This window comes from Rutidosis leptorrhynchoides, chromosome 1 (genome assembly GCF_046630445.1).
Source record: "Rutidosis leptorrhynchoides isolate AG116_Rl617_1_P2 chromosome 1, CSIRO_AGI_Rlap_v1, whole genome shotgun sequence".
NCBI classification, from domain to species: Eukaryota; Viridiplantae; Streptophyta; class Magnoliopsida; order Asterales; family Asteraceae; genus Rutidosis; species Rutidosis leptorrhynchoides.
In genome coordinates, this window is record NC_092333.1 from 537,093,310 (window position 1) to 537,108,662 (window position 15,353).

Genomic DNA, 15,353 nt, shown 5'->3' on the forward strand with positions numbered 1-15,353 from the left:
TACCATAATTGGGGTTTGGACAAAAGAACGACACTTGTGGAAATTAGACTATGGGCTATTAATGGGCTTTATATTAAATTAACGATACCTCGTTAATTTAATATAAAGGTTATGATTTGACGTATCTATATATAACCACATACGCTTAATCGGACAAGATGGGCGGGATATTTATAAGTACGAATTATTGTTCATTTGACCGGACACGGGGATGGATTAATAGTCAATGGACTCATTAAAACAGGGGTGGATTACATTCAAGGGTAATTGGTGTAATTGTTAACAAAATATTAAAACCTTGGTTTACACACAGTCGATAACCTGGTGTATTCATTAAGCAAAGTATTAAGACCTTGTTACAGTTCGAATCCCCAGTTAGTTGGAATATTTGACTTCGGGTATAAGGTTAAATTTGCCGAGCAGTTTATAATTATGACCGATGAACTATTATGGACAAAAACCAGATAGGTTTCAAATACATCCAGGACAAAGGACAATTAACCCAGGACAATAAATTAAAATCAAAACGTCAAACATCATGGTTACGGAAGTTTAAATAAGCATAATATATTTTATTTCATTTTTCCTCGTACTTTTATTTATTGTCATTTTAATTATTGTTATTTATTTTATATTGTTATTTAAATATCGTCATTTACTATACGCTTCGCTTAAAATATAAATCGACAAACCGGTCATTAAACGGTAAACCCCCTTTTATATAATATTATATATAATTATATATATTTTGTACAAATATAGTTGTTTAAAAATATAGTGTGCAATAAGCCCGCTCCCTGTGGAACGAACCGGACTTACTAAAAACTATACTACTCTACGATTAGGTACACTGCCTATAGTGTTGTAGCAAGGTTTAGGTATATCCCATCTGTAAATAAATAATTAAAACTTGTGTAATTTGTAACGCATTTCGTAGTAAAAATATTTAGTATTTCACCTACCCCACGCTACCACATCAGTAGCAAATGTTATTATCTGCAGCAAATATTAAATTAAATTATTAATATTAATTTCAAAGAAAATTGAAAATGAATTGAATCCATGTATTGAGAAAACATATACTAAAAAACATACAAGAATGCATAGTGTTAAGAGTCGTCACTTCCAATTCAGAACGTGTCACTGCTTCCAGACTCTTCCTCTCAAATATGGCACTAAATATTTGTTACGAAAATTTATAAATTTGTGTAATTCCAACATGAATTTTGGTATGAGTTTGTGAATATATGGGAAGGGGATGATGATAAATTGAAAATAAAGTGATTTGTTCAGGAAGGAAGATTGGTGGGATGATGATTGTGCAAGGAAAATTGCACTCACGTGCTATTCATGTGCCATTAATTAACAAAGGTATTTAACGGTTTGGACTCCCCACGCAACATTTGTATACTACAAGGACTCCCCATACTGAAAAAAATACTTTTGGACTTGGGTAGTTTTTTTGAACACACCACCGGGACTTCCGGCGCAATTTTGACTTAAAATCCAATTTCCATTACATGAAACATCAATTCTATCGATGAAATCTTGTCAAATAAACTAAACCCAACACTGCCATTGTAAACTAATGATATTTCGAGCTCGATACAGATGGTTACATTATTCATGAAATCGACGCCTAACAAAAAACAAAAATCTTGACCAAGAAATATCTATACGAAATGCAAAATTTACTAATCATACAACTATAAATGACAACTATAAGTGATTTATTTATCATTTTATCACAATATACATAATCATTTACACTGTCGTTTATAAAAACCTGGTTTAGATGTTAACTTCGTCAGCAATGTTCTCAACCTTCGCGCCCCTGCACCAGGTTTCAAAACACCAAACCCATCAGCGTGCAAACTTGAGCACGTTTGATGTTTACCGTCCATGTTTGAACACCACCCACCATGAGTGAAATGGTTAGGCCGTTTTTTTAGTAGTTCACGGTCTATTCTATCAAGAACTGCATTGTTATGTTTGAATTTTCTTGCAAACGGGCGACTACTAAGAACCATTTTTCGATAGTCTCTGGGTCCAAGTGACCTTGGATGCTGTTTTGGAGGTGTGTCCCATGATATGTAATGGAGATCATGGTTGACTGTTGTGTTTTTGTAGTCGTTTGAGTTGCAAATTACAGTTTGAAAGTACCCTTCGGGTGATGAAACAAAATTTGTGTAGTAAAGTAGGAGAGTTCTTGGTAAATTTTCCCAGCCAATTATGCAATACTCTGCAAATGATCTTGATAATATTGTCCATGCTGAACCTGCATTACGCACGACATAGTGTTAATGATGTGTTAGGATCATAATGATGTGTTACGATCAATTAAAATGCTTGCAAGAAAATAGAAAGAAAGTCAATATGGGTCAAGAGCAAAAATAAAAAATGTCATCTTAACTTTATAACAATCATGACCAATTTTTAACAGAATCGAGGCTGATACGTGTCTGCCCTAAAGTTACAATGCATGATTTGCCTATTTGTGATTCAAATCAGATTTCATAAAGTAAGTTAATCTAAATCAAATCTCCCTAAAGAAAGTTAAACTGCTTTTTATTTTACCAATTAATCAGCCATGAAATAAAAATACAAAGAAAAACTGCCTCTACAAGTATTAAATTTCAGCAGATTTATACTGAAAACCAAAAAGTTACTTGAAAACCTCCTCAAAAATCTTGATAACAACCAGATTGGTTCCTAACTCACTCAACTTTCAAAATATGATTATAATTTAAGAGTGACAATAGATCAACGTAAATGTATGTTCAATTTATTAGAAGTTTGACACAAACTATGTATATTTAACGCTTAGTATGTGATCAGGTGACTAATAGTGAATTGTAACTTAATTGTTAAGCCTGTCGATCATTTCTGTTTGTTTAAACAACCCCAAGAGTACAATTCTTCCTTTTAGGACACCACGAAAATATTACTATTCATTTGATTCTGGGTTCAGAGTAAGCATGATGAACAAAATTGGTACTTTATTCTATATGGTCACATGATATGTTCACGCAAGTATCAACATATAACATGTTAGATGGGCCCCACATGTATTATCTCCATTATGGTGACCTTAAAGCAAGGTAGATAGATCTCTTTCCCCACAAGATTAGTGACAATTTTTATAACATGATGTATATAAATCATGATTCAAGCATTGTAACTAGCTAGTTTATCGAATTATTCGGGTTTTCATTGTGTGTAAGGAACTTGTTATTCAATAATTATATAGTATGTACTTTGTACTACTTTTATTAGTAACGTATCATCTTGTAAAGTGCCACATGACATCTTTATATGTTGTCATGTCACCAAAATACATACATTAGCAGTAATTGAAAGTTCATACTATATGAATGTTAACTCAAACAACTAAAAGAGAAAGTGAACCTGTATATAACTTGAAAGCAGTGGGAAGAGTTCTTTGTTTGATCACCCACCATATTTCTGACTTATTTGAACTATAAAGAGCTGGGTCAATCATTATTGGCTTCCCTCTTTTGTTCCTGAAAAAGTCATGAAATATAATTTTAATCTATTTAGCAATTTGCTACATTATTTTTTGAAAACTTTAAGGAATCTTATATAATATTTAAATGTTTAATTAGGACAAAGTTGGTCTTTTTCTATTGTTAGGATTATTTTTTGTGATAAACTATATGTTGGTCTGGTCAAACAAAGGGAGAGATTAAAAGATTTAATCAAATGTAATCCCTCCGTCCCAATTTGTTATGCTTAGCATCAATGGTCTCAATGCTTGCCACATTCAAAATAAGCACCATCTCGCAAACTAAATTATAAGTTGTTTTAGTCTAAAATTAGGCAATTAGCTAATAAACACATGTATCCAAAAACTTTGAAACAGTTTTAAAAAAATGAATTAAGCTATAAGCACTTAAATTACACTTCTGAACACCCTCTATGTAAAAGTATATCTACATAAAACAGCATAGGGCAAGTTCTAAAGTACAGTGAAAAGTTTGTTACCAAAAAGTAAATTGTATTCTTACTTCAAATGAGAAATTAGTTAAAAACTACTGCATCTTTCATTTGTCTCTGTTGCATACTACTCTTTGTAGAAAACCAGATTTTAACAAAAGGGATAGTGGAAATACAGATACTGCTAAATTAACCCCTGTAAAATTTCTTGAAATAAACAAAAATTAATAGTTTTTATGTCAAAAATAAGTAAAAATTAACTTACAGTTTCCAACCCAACCGACTAGTGTGCTGTATAAAATTAAGATTTCTTGGCATCTCCGCAAACTCAGATATCAGATCTGAAAATAATAAATAAATAAATTACCAAATATATTCACATTATTTGTAAATATATATAAATATAAATAAATTAGAAATTAAACTAAACTCACCATACCATCTTGAGTAATCAAAGGATAATCAGAAGCACTCAAATTAATAAACCAATCCCATTTCACATTGATTCTCAAAAGTATAGCCATAGCATGTAAAGTAGTTGCAAGCATAGTTGGTCCTCTATACGACACCGTATTAGCTTTACCAACTATCAACACATTTCCAACTGTTTGAAACACATTTTCATCCTTAACAAATCTAGCAATCTCCATATGTTCTTCTGTACTTGCTTCTTTTTCTAAATGAATCAAATAGATATTGGCTGGATGGTATAAGGCTAGTATTGTTCTTTTGAGCTTATTTATGTCACCTTTTGATGCTGAGATTAAATATGCAAATGAAACGGGATAAAGATTAGTAGTATTGTTTGGATTAGTGAGTACTAATGATGATGATGATGGGTTTAGGATTTTGATGTCTAATGTTGTGGTTGTTGTTGTTGTTGTTAAGTAGAGCATTGTGAAGATTAAAGATGTTAAAATGAAGAAGATTAGAAGAAATTTGAGACCCATTTTGTTGGATTTTGGATCTTGAAGAATGAAATTATGGTTGGTTGTTGATTAAGAAGATGGAGGAATAGAGTTCAGATGAGTTTTGGTTGCTTGAGATGAAAAAAATCAAATAAAATTGATTATTATTATTATTATTTTTTATTTGATTTAATGTAAGTGTAATAATATTGTAATAAAAATAAATGAATGTTGTCAGTGTCAAGTTGGGTGCTTTACAACTTACAACCCTTTTCTGTCAAGTATTCTTGGTTCAATCTATTAAAGTGTGTTGTTTTTCATGTTGATATTTTATTTTAATATTAGAGGAATGGAGGTTTTTTTTATAATTTTGAATTTCATAAATTAATCTTACGCCATGTTTGATTAGGACTTAATGGACTTAATAGTATAAAACTTAATATGGGAAGTCATTGACAAATGTTTGTTTATATATGTCCCGACTTTCTAGTAACTTCTCTAGTAACTGCCCATGTGCATGGTTAAATTAGTAAATTTGATTATTCAAACGGTTATTCAGTACATAAAACAAACATTAATTATATATTCGTCATTTATTTTTCACATACGTCTTATTTAAATTTAGACAAGAGACGTCTTATTTAAATTTTGACAACAGAACTTAATAAGAAAGAAAAAACGGAGCCTTAATTGTCTATTAGATACTTGTATAATTTTGATAAATTTATCAAATTTAATGATAAAACTAGTATTTGGTCCGGCCCGCTTCGTCGGGCCAAATACTAATTTATGACTACAAAGAACAACTTTTTAGTGGGTTCAGTAGGCTTGGTCCGTCATGTTAGTCTAACATTAAACCAGAAGCTCAGTACTAAATCCGTATTGTCCAAAAAAATATTTAAATAATGTTATTATGAAACCTTGTTGATTTGTTTGATTGTTTTTTTTATCTTTTTGAATATACTTTAGATGTAGTTGTACATAGCGGTTATTTTTAATGGTTACGGTTACGTGAATGTATAACTATTTAAAACGTGTTAACGACAGTCCTAAAAGTTTTCTTCAAAAAAAATCCTATTATAGAGTCCATTAAATATGTTAATGTTACACAAATTAGAGTATGATAATAGCTAAGTAGTGTCGTACGTTGTTGGGACAAGAAAGTAATTCAAAGTATAGTGGCAAAAGAAAAGGATTATAAAGTAAAGGGTTGAAAGAGCCAGATTAAAACGTTAGGGTAGAAAGTGTGAAAAGTTGAAATAGAAAGAGTTGAGTTAAAAAAGAAAATGTTAGTGGAGTTTCAACCACCTAGCCAATCACAACTTGAAAACTTTACGGCAATTAGTGTAATAGATAATATCATTATACATAACTAAAGGCGAATACAACAACAACAACAACTAAAGGCGAATGAAAGATAGAAATATGTTTTATCTTAATGTTTATTTCGTGAAATGTTTGGTAATAGTAATTGATTAACAAAACAAAACAAAAAAAAGTATATATTAATCAATTTTATTTTATCATTTCTACAGTTGAAGCATATTACTGTAAAAGGCAAGATGTGGGAATTGTAGAGAAATAATGATGCCCTTTTGGGGAAAGAAAGTATCTCATGTTATCATAAACAAGAATAAATCTTGAATATTATTCTACTCTACAATTTTTTTTTTTTGTCATTTATTACCAACTAAAATGTTTTTTTTTTCTTTTTTCTAAAAATTCAGGAATTAAATAAAAGTAGATCAAAACGATCTACAAGTGTTACAAATTGAATTAGACACGAGTGTTTGATTTTAGATCCTATGATTTATTTGACCAACTAAATGAAACTACAATCAACTAGAATGTTCAATGGAAATACCATTTGTAAATAAATAACTCACTTTCAGCAAACCGAGTTATTTTACTATTATCATTAAGAGTAGGGATGGCAATGGATCGGATATGGATCGGGTGATGCCGTATCTATATTCATATCCATTTAGTTTTTGTTCATCCATATCCATATACATATCCATTTAGTTTCAGGTCATCCATCCATATCCATATCCAGTGGATTAAACGGGTTAATGAATATCCAATGGATATTAAAAAAATGTTATAGTATTTTCTAATACGCGATTAAAATAAAAACTTAGTACAGCGAAATAAATATAACATGACATAATTAAAATATATCAATAAGAATGTGTAATCTATGTCGAAGATACTATAAAACATAGATTATGAAAAATTAAATATAAAATTTGTAAATTTATTTTATTAGATATACCAGTTTTATTGTAATATATTATAGCTATTTCATTATAGGGTTGAAAATAAATTGTAAACCTAACGGTAAATGAACTTGTAATAGTAATATGTAAGCATATATCTATATTTATGTATTCGTATATGTATTTCGGGTGGTAATGGATATATCCATTGATGAAACTTTTCATCCATGTCCATATCCATATCCATTTAGGTTAATATCCACCTGATCGGGTGACCATTGCCATCCATAATTAAGAGTGAAGTGTGCAGAGGACAAACTAGTCAACTCATTTATATTTATAGTCATGAGTATGATATTTGTGGGTCCGGACTTTGTTTATATGGTTTCCGGTAATTCGCACACTATGTTTGTTTCAGTACGAAGCATTGGTGTTTTTGGGCTACCCGGAGTCAGATTTTGAATTCCAACTGCGATTTCGGATGGTTACTGTGATGGTTGAGTGGCACGGTGTTTTGAAGGTCCATTGGTAGCGATGTGGGAGAGATGTGGGAGGATTAGGCTCTCATTTGGATGGTTGCTTCGTCGGTCAGATGGTGATAATCATTAATCGCTTCCCAATCAAAAAAAAAAAAAAAAAGTTAAAATATTTGGTGACCTAATTGAAAATATTACCAAACGTATATTCAGTTATGGAAACTTTGACTAATATGTATATGTATAAAGTTTTAAGCATACTAGAAGAACTCTAAAAGTTTTTCCTTCAAAAGAAAACAGGTTAAATGGTTCAAAAATTGCCCTCTATATTCTAAATTCTAAATTCTAAATTCTAACTCGTGTTACTAAAAAAATCGACTCGTTTTCACAAGAATAGGTGTTATAGTAGGTGTGCGTGGTAATAATCGTTACAGTGGTTGAAATGGGATTTATTTAAAACATAGACAAAAAAACTCTGTGTATTAGTTCAAGTTGGTAGCCTAGTACATCAGAATCAGATCATATTATATATAAAAGAAACCTATTTTCGGATTACGCTAAATCTACATTTGGCCATATACAAGTCGCGAAGCTAAGATATACCTTCTGATATTTTCGACATCAACTTTTCCAGAATAAGCTACTGTAAACTGGGATTCGAATTTTTTTTGAATCTGACAGTGACACCCTGTCATCTTAAACCCCCTTGACTGTTTCCAGATCAAAATACTGCAAAAACAATTGATTCAGATTGTTTTTGACTTGATCCCAAAAAGTGCAGACCGACGTCTAAGTTGGATTGCAATAGAATCCCGTGAGATTCATGTCGCACGTATAACTTCTTTGAACGATACGGTGTCAGAACGTGGGTGAGCTTCTTCAACCCTAACTTCCACTTCATCTCCAACATGTGACCCTACTGTCACCCATGCAGTTGCTCGGAATCCAACCTAATATAATGTAAACAAACAACCGAGACATCACAAACTGAATAGAATGCACCAGGATCATCATACTGTTTAGGTGTTTACCTCCAAAAGTAGCAAAGATGCATTCCTATCTTTAATAAATCTGAGAATCAATGCACGGAACTTTCTTTGTTTAGGCTGCCTTCTCAAATATTCTAATATCCAATACCGAAGACTGGAACTAAAAAGCTTCTTTGCGATCCTGGCGTTCATGTTTACGGATGCAGCCATTCCTTCCAATTGCCCAGAAGTAAATGGAAGAACATCACCTCTCAGAAACGCTTTTACCTACAGATACATAAATCTATAAAACCAATTGGCAACCAATACACAATCCACAAAAACCATAATAATTATTTAAATATAAATATATATGAAGAAAAAGAAAATTCACCTGGTAATGAGCAAGGAGATCCATGTATCTACGAATGGGAGATGTAAACTGTACATAACCAGGAATACCGAGAATACCATGACGTATAGCCTTTCTGTAATCCATTTCAGCAGCACACATAAGTTTTATAATAGCAGAGCTGCGAACTGGGCCTTCTGGAAGATGATCGTATGCTGACGTGTCGATTTTAGATTGGGGCTGTCCTCTGTATGGTAAAGGGATCTTATTAGAAGAACCGAATGTGGCTAGAGCTTCCCCACAAAGTATCATCATCTCAGAAACAAGTCGCATTGCAGGATCCGTTTGGTCTTCAACGTATAACCTAATCAATGGTTCTGGATCATCTGGATTTTCCACCTTTATTCTTGGTTCCAATGACCCTGTCTCAATTGCACCCTAAACCATGCATGATTTTTCATAATTAAAATCAAATGGATTTTACTAAAGCTACTGAATAATAAATATCGGATTTAAGAGTGGGCGATATATTCATTATTACTTTATAATACAACAAATACAAACGACTAACCTGTCGACGTCTCCATTGAAGCCGAAGTCTTGCAGCCTCAGCAAGAGTCCTCAGTTCCAACTCTTCTTCTAAATTGAGATGAAGAAGCTCAGATGCACTCTCGTACGTTAACATATACGACGGTCTGATGATTGAATTAGTCACTGCGTATTCTGCAATGCTGTTACCAAGTAATGTAGTAAATAACACACACAAAAAAAGCATTTTGTTCATATAGAAGTTCATTGTTTCCACTTTGTGCTTAACAGACTCATGTAATTGGTATAAGTACAAAACTACACACTAATTAGTTTTGCAGGTACAAAGTTTAGGTTCATTCCAAAAACACGAGACATGCAAATCTATCTAGATAATTACACCAATCGCATGTGTTTTTAAAATATGTAGCAACCCAATCTAATATTGTTTAAATTGTTTCACTGATATACTTAACACAGTATGCATGAACGTATACAAAGCATTAATATGTTACCTGCCATCAGAATGCAATACAACCGAAACTGTAACGGCCCTGCAATTTGTTCCTTGCTTCAAACTCATTCTTTCCATAGCAAGTTTCTCAGGAAACATTGGGTACGTGGCAGTTGGTAAAAAAATGGATGTTCCTCTCTGCAATGCTTCTCTACATTACAACCATATTTACGTTAGCAAAACATAAAAGTTGCAACCATTTGATGTACAGAACTAAGGGTTTGTTTACTTTCCACTAAATGATCTGTTGTTTCTGTACAGCTCTTAATTCAGTAAGTAAAATTGTTGTTAATTTGCCACTTAATCTGAATGCCACTTAATCTGAATACTGGTCTAATAAACAGAGGCAAATTCAGAAAAAAGTAAACAGCCCCTAAACGTACCTGTCAATCAGGCTCCCTGGCTCAACAAAGCTAGTTGCATCAGCAACATGTATCCAAACTTTAATACGACCATCTTCCAACTTTGTTGCACTCAATGCATCATCAAGCTGTATATTATAGCCATTTGAGGTAAGATGTTGGTAGACTATAAATGTATAGCTATGTGTAGCATCAATGTCCATATTACATGTATATGAAAATCATACGCATATAAATGTGTGAGAACACATTTATGAAAATCATATGCATATAAATGGAGAAAAATCACAATAAAGCATCAATTGATGAAAGTACAGTAATATAGCAACTTTACCTCATCTGCTTCATCCACATCAATTGCATACACCTTCAGATGTGTCAGATCTACTCTATCATCCTATAGTCACGGCCAACAACTTAGAGTAGTTAGTTCGCTATGACTAAACATAAAACTCATTATAATGCTTGTCACGGGAGGAACATTCCATTTGCATAAGATAAAACTTAAAAAGCAATATTGAATCAGATATCTTCAAATGACGTCAGCTCTATGGCTCGAAAGATCCATAAAAAGAAAAAGGTTATGTTTAGATTGACCATACTGAATCCCTACTTAGTTACCTGACAAAACAAATCTTAGCAATTATAATTTATAATCTATATATTAAATATTAAATTCCCGAAATATAAATAAATTTTGAAACATCCCAACTTTAAGAGCTTGTATGATAAATATATGACTCTTTATTTTGAAATTAGGCCCCTTCCATTTGAAAAACTAAGAAAAAACTGAGTTCTAAGGTACTTTTTAAGAGTTACAACTGTAACAAACTGGAAATTAACTAAACTCTAAGTAGGTTACAGATCTTATTCCAAATTTCTTATTAGTTAATGAATTCTTTTGCCCCGCTAAAACAAGTCTTTAGCTGTATAGGTAGCAAAAAAGGTTCTTTACTTCTTAAAATGGACTAGTGTTTGGTTTTCATAATAAAGATGTACTTCAAGGTGTGAAGTAAATTTTTTTATAAGACTTCTATCATTTTCATGGCACTCCATAGAACCATAACTGTTATAATTATTACTTATGAACTTCGAATGTGAACGATAGAAAGTTAGAAACAAACAATTTACTGTTTTACAACCAGAGATAATTATTTCATATATAAAGAGAGGTGAGAAATAAAGTACTTTGTCTGGATCAGGAGATTCTTGCAGAATCCTTTCAGCAGCTGACAAGATATGATCAGGATAACTGGTACGTATATTGAACTTCAGGAGATCGAGATTTACATGAACCGGGAAATATCCAATATCTATTAAAAGATTTACTGCTAAATCAGATGTCCTAGCTAATCCCATTGCCTTCAGAATCTGATAATGAAATTAGAAACACAAGAGTGTTACTTTTTGTCCACTTCCAATATTTCAGAAATTACACAGACAGAAGTTTTTTTTTGAACAGAATATTACGGCTCCTGCAGTATTCTTTTGCCCATCATCTTTACAAGCATCTAAAGCAAAAGCCTCAAGAGTCTCGATTCTTTGCCAGATTTTCTGATCAGATTTCCAAGAACATTTGGATGGTTTGCCACGTGAAGGCTTTGCTTTTGCAGATTTTAGCAACTGTATGAACTCATCAAATTCCTTATCAGCTGCCTCCTTGGCAAGCATTCTACGTTTCATTTCTTCTACCTGATTATTTTAATCGATACAGATTTATCTTTAAAAACTCCTAATAATTCTTTACCCGAAGAAAAAGAAAAAAAAACTCTTAATTTTACTGACCAGAAAAACAAAGGATAAAACAAACAAACGAACAATAATTTAGCACAACACTTGCAACGGGATTTGTCAAGAGCAGCTAACAACACATTAAATGATATCACCTAGACAACGTTGAAATCAATGTATAACAGCACATTTAAAAATAGAGGGCCAAGATAACAACACATTAAATGATATCTCAAAGTACGAGGATCTCTATGACCTGTGTTAGGACTTCCCATTTTACTCTAATTTCAAGAAAATGTACAAGTTCTCTGAATTCTTAGACTGCAAAGTGCTAACATACTTACAGCCTAGAGTTACAATTGCTCTAAGCTCATTACTGTTTGGTGGTGCCTTCTTTAATTTATAGCCTAGTTTGTTTTTTAACATAGGCTTACAATTATCGTCTATGTGGAAGGTGAAATATTTGTAACAAGTAAGAAAAGAAAAAGAACGGCTCTGATCTAAGAGTATTCAGAAAGTCAGCTATGCAATCTGTATGTCTAGAAAATGAATATAAAAATACATGCCCAAACAGAGAGTGAAGGAACCAAAGTGTGAAAGCAATGAGATTCATGTTGTAATAAATATAATCATGTTTCGACTTAAAGGTTGCATAAAGGTATAAATCAAAAGTGGAATGGCTTAGCCAGTAAAAAAGTCAGCATATTCATCTACTTCATCCTTTCTCAAGGGTTTTCTTATTGTAATCACCAGCAAAACACAAAGAACAATAACAAGAACATTAAATGGAAATTAACAAAAAGGTGCACCTGAACAGTTGACCGGGGACCATAAACAGAGGAAGAGCCTTTGCTGTCAAGCACGGTAAAGTAAATTTCATCTTTTGATAACAAAAGATGGGCGCAATAGCTCGCAACAGGATCCACACTGCCAAAAATCATCTGCAAGAAAGTAAAATGGTCAATGTAGAGAAAATGAAATATTACATATCACATTCAAATACACATACCTCAGCCAATTCCTCAACTGTTACTGACTTGTTACTTTCAAGAAGTTCAATCCAAGCAAATTCAAGAAGTGTGGGATCCTACAACAAATCAATTAAGTGAGTATCTCCATAAGTCATACAAATGCACATCAGACTCATTATATTAAGTCAGAAAAACAAACCAAGTTATTCTGAGCTCTCTGATTGAAATCAGATATCTCGGTGGAGTTGAAATTATCAACCCCTGGAACTATAAAAGTAATCTGTTGCGGTTTAATGGAAGTTGTAACACCGTTCTGCAGGTTTTAAAACCACATAACAATCAAAATATTCCCAATATCATTCAAGGAATTAAAGAATATGTGCTAACACCTAGTAACCCATACTACATGGTGTGGTGATTATTTCAAGAAAAACCTGGTCAGAGACTATCCAATTCCTTCTTCCATCTGGTTTCTGAGTAACAGCGAGTAATGTCCTTTCAGAATCTTTTTTAAACTCCAGCAGCAACCCTTTCTGCAGTACTTGCTTCTGTAATTTATCATTAACGAGCTCCTTATTGCTTGTTAACACTGATCTGAAGAGTGTTAGAGTACTAACATGTAAGAGCAGTATCTATATCTATTAAAAATAACAAAGTAACATGAATCCTGAAGTGATTTGTTATGTCATAGTAGTTCAAATTACAAAGTAGAAATGACCACCATTGGTAGGTATGAATGACTTTTTTTACTTATTAGTAGTTCATGCATATTAACGCACCACAGATTATTAACAATTTGTAAACTATCTCCCTATAGTAGACCTGTGAATCAATCGGATCATGATCCAGATAAGATCAAGAATGTGGACCGTCCACCTGAATTAATTGAATGTGGACCGGATCAAGATCTTTCTAGTGGACCATGATCAATTCAAGTTGGATTACTTATAGAGCGGATCAAGATCCATCCATTCCTAGGCCTACCCTATAGTAGATATGCACCTGTTCTTAAGTTCGGCAACTAGCTCAAAATGAGATATTCCTTACTTTCACTTACATATGCTTATGTATACAACAATGACACCACAACTGAAATCCACATTGTATGATAAGTCATCAAACTCTAGAGGAACAAGCCCTATCATATACTTCACCATCTAGTTTTCGATACGACCAAAACAATGTCACTGATCCAACACATGATACATTGATCAGTGATTGGGAATTGGGATGACAATGAATAATTGAATATGAACAGTTGCTGAAATACATCAATAAATATTTAGTTATTGATTTGCATTTGCATTTGGTAACAGTAGTGTTCTAAATTCTAACCAGGTATAACTGCTATGCATCAAAGCAATCAAGCAATATCTTTAAAAAAAAAAAAAAAATCAAGCAAAAACATAAAGCATTAATTACACAGTTTGCAAAATTACATATCGCAACACTATGTCTAACCTAACAAAATAAACTCAAATTAAATATAATTTGAAAGCTGTAACATAAAAGAGAGAGTACGAACTTATTACTGGCACGAATCCTCCGCTTGCGTAAGGCTTCAAACTCTTCGAGTACTGAATCGACAAAACTCTGTACCGAATAGCTCCGACTTCTAACGGATTTTAAGTTATGTCGATAACTGAACAGAGTTGGCTTGCAAATTGGAGAACGGGAGAACTGTAAGTACTGAAACGTACGAATTTTGTGATAACGTCGGAAAGACGTTAGTACCAGCGGTGACGGCGGTGTGGTGGTGAAACGGAGAAGTGAAATTGAGCTCAAGGTCCGGTCCACCATGTTTGAGCAAGGTGTTAAGTGTTTGTTTCCGGGTGTTTTTCTTTGTTGATAGAGCTGAAATTGCGAAAGGGAAATGCCCGAAAAACCGGGTCGGGTCTTTCAGCAAGCGAAAACGAATCCGGAGCTTGGTATTGCAAATTTTTCTGAAGGAAAGAGTAATTACCAATTCTTTTCATGTGTAAAGTTCTCGTTAATTTGGAACTTTGGAAGTCTTAGCCGGTATAAACGTCACACATTTCAATTTCAATATACCTTAAAGGTAACACTACTAAAATTTATTAAATGACATAAAAAATTCTAAAAAAACACATTAAATAGTTTATTCTATGCTAATTCATTTGTTAAGAAAAAATTTAAAAAAAAAAAAAGAAAAAAATCTAAAGCATAGTAAGTGATGTCATCTATCTATATAGTTAATGTTAAAACTTTAAAATGATGACATCATAATTAACCATTTGTTAAGCTTAAAAAAAATTGGAAAAAAAATACAAAAATTGTGAGGCATGTTGATGACGTCATTACTCTTTCATTTACGGAGTAGAATAAAACCCTAAAAATCACTCTTTC

The 15,353-nt window shown here is 32.6% G+C and overlaps 2 protein-coding genes across 3 annotated transcripts; both read right to left on the reverse strand.

Annotated features, from left to right (window-relative positions):
* Positions 1–1,700: 1,700 nt before the first annotated feature.
* Positions 1,701–4,907, reverse strand: LOC139877791 (beta-glucuronosyltransferase GlcAT14A). The gene is made up of 4 exons (XM_071865214.1): positions 4,397–4,907; positions 4,223–4,298; positions 3,409–3,524; positions 1,701–2,278 (listed from the first exon to the last, which is right to left on the reverse strand). The coding sequence occupies exons 1-4, from the start codon at positions 4,905–4,907 to the stop codon at positions 1,761–1,763; spliced, it is 1,221 nt and encodes a 406-aa protein (XP_071721315.1). The 3' UTR covers positions 1,701–1,760.
* A 3,127-nt stretch (positions 4,908–8,034) lies between these two features.
* LOC139877801 (ribonuclease II, chloroplastic/mitochondrial) lies at positions 8,035–14,910 on the reverse strand. Of its 2 annotated transcripts, XM_071865221.1 has the most exons (14): positions 14,512–14,906; positions 13,421–13,580; positions 13,186–13,299; positions 13,025–13,102; positions 12,825–12,956; positions 11,755–11,976; positions 11,473–11,655; positions 10,619–10,681; positions 10,306–10,412; positions 9,924–10,073; positions 9,452–9,611; positions 8,923–9,318; positions 8,592–8,816; positions 8,035–8,510 (listed from the first exon to the last, which is right to left on the reverse strand). In XM_071865221.1, exons 1-14 carry the CDS (start codon positions 14,784–14,786, stop codon positions 8,382–8,384), a joined length of 2,394 nt encoding a protein of 797 aa, XP_071721322.1. In that variant the 5' UTR covers positions 14,787–14,906; the 3' UTR covers positions 8,035–8,381. The 2 variants fall into 2 exon arrangements, with proteins under 2 accessions (XP_071721322.1, XP_071721328.1); XM_071865227.1 differs by lacking the exon at positions 8,035–8,510 and having other exon boundaries at positions 8,642–8,832; positions 14,512–14,910.
* Positions 14,911–15,353: the final 443 nt, after the last annotated feature.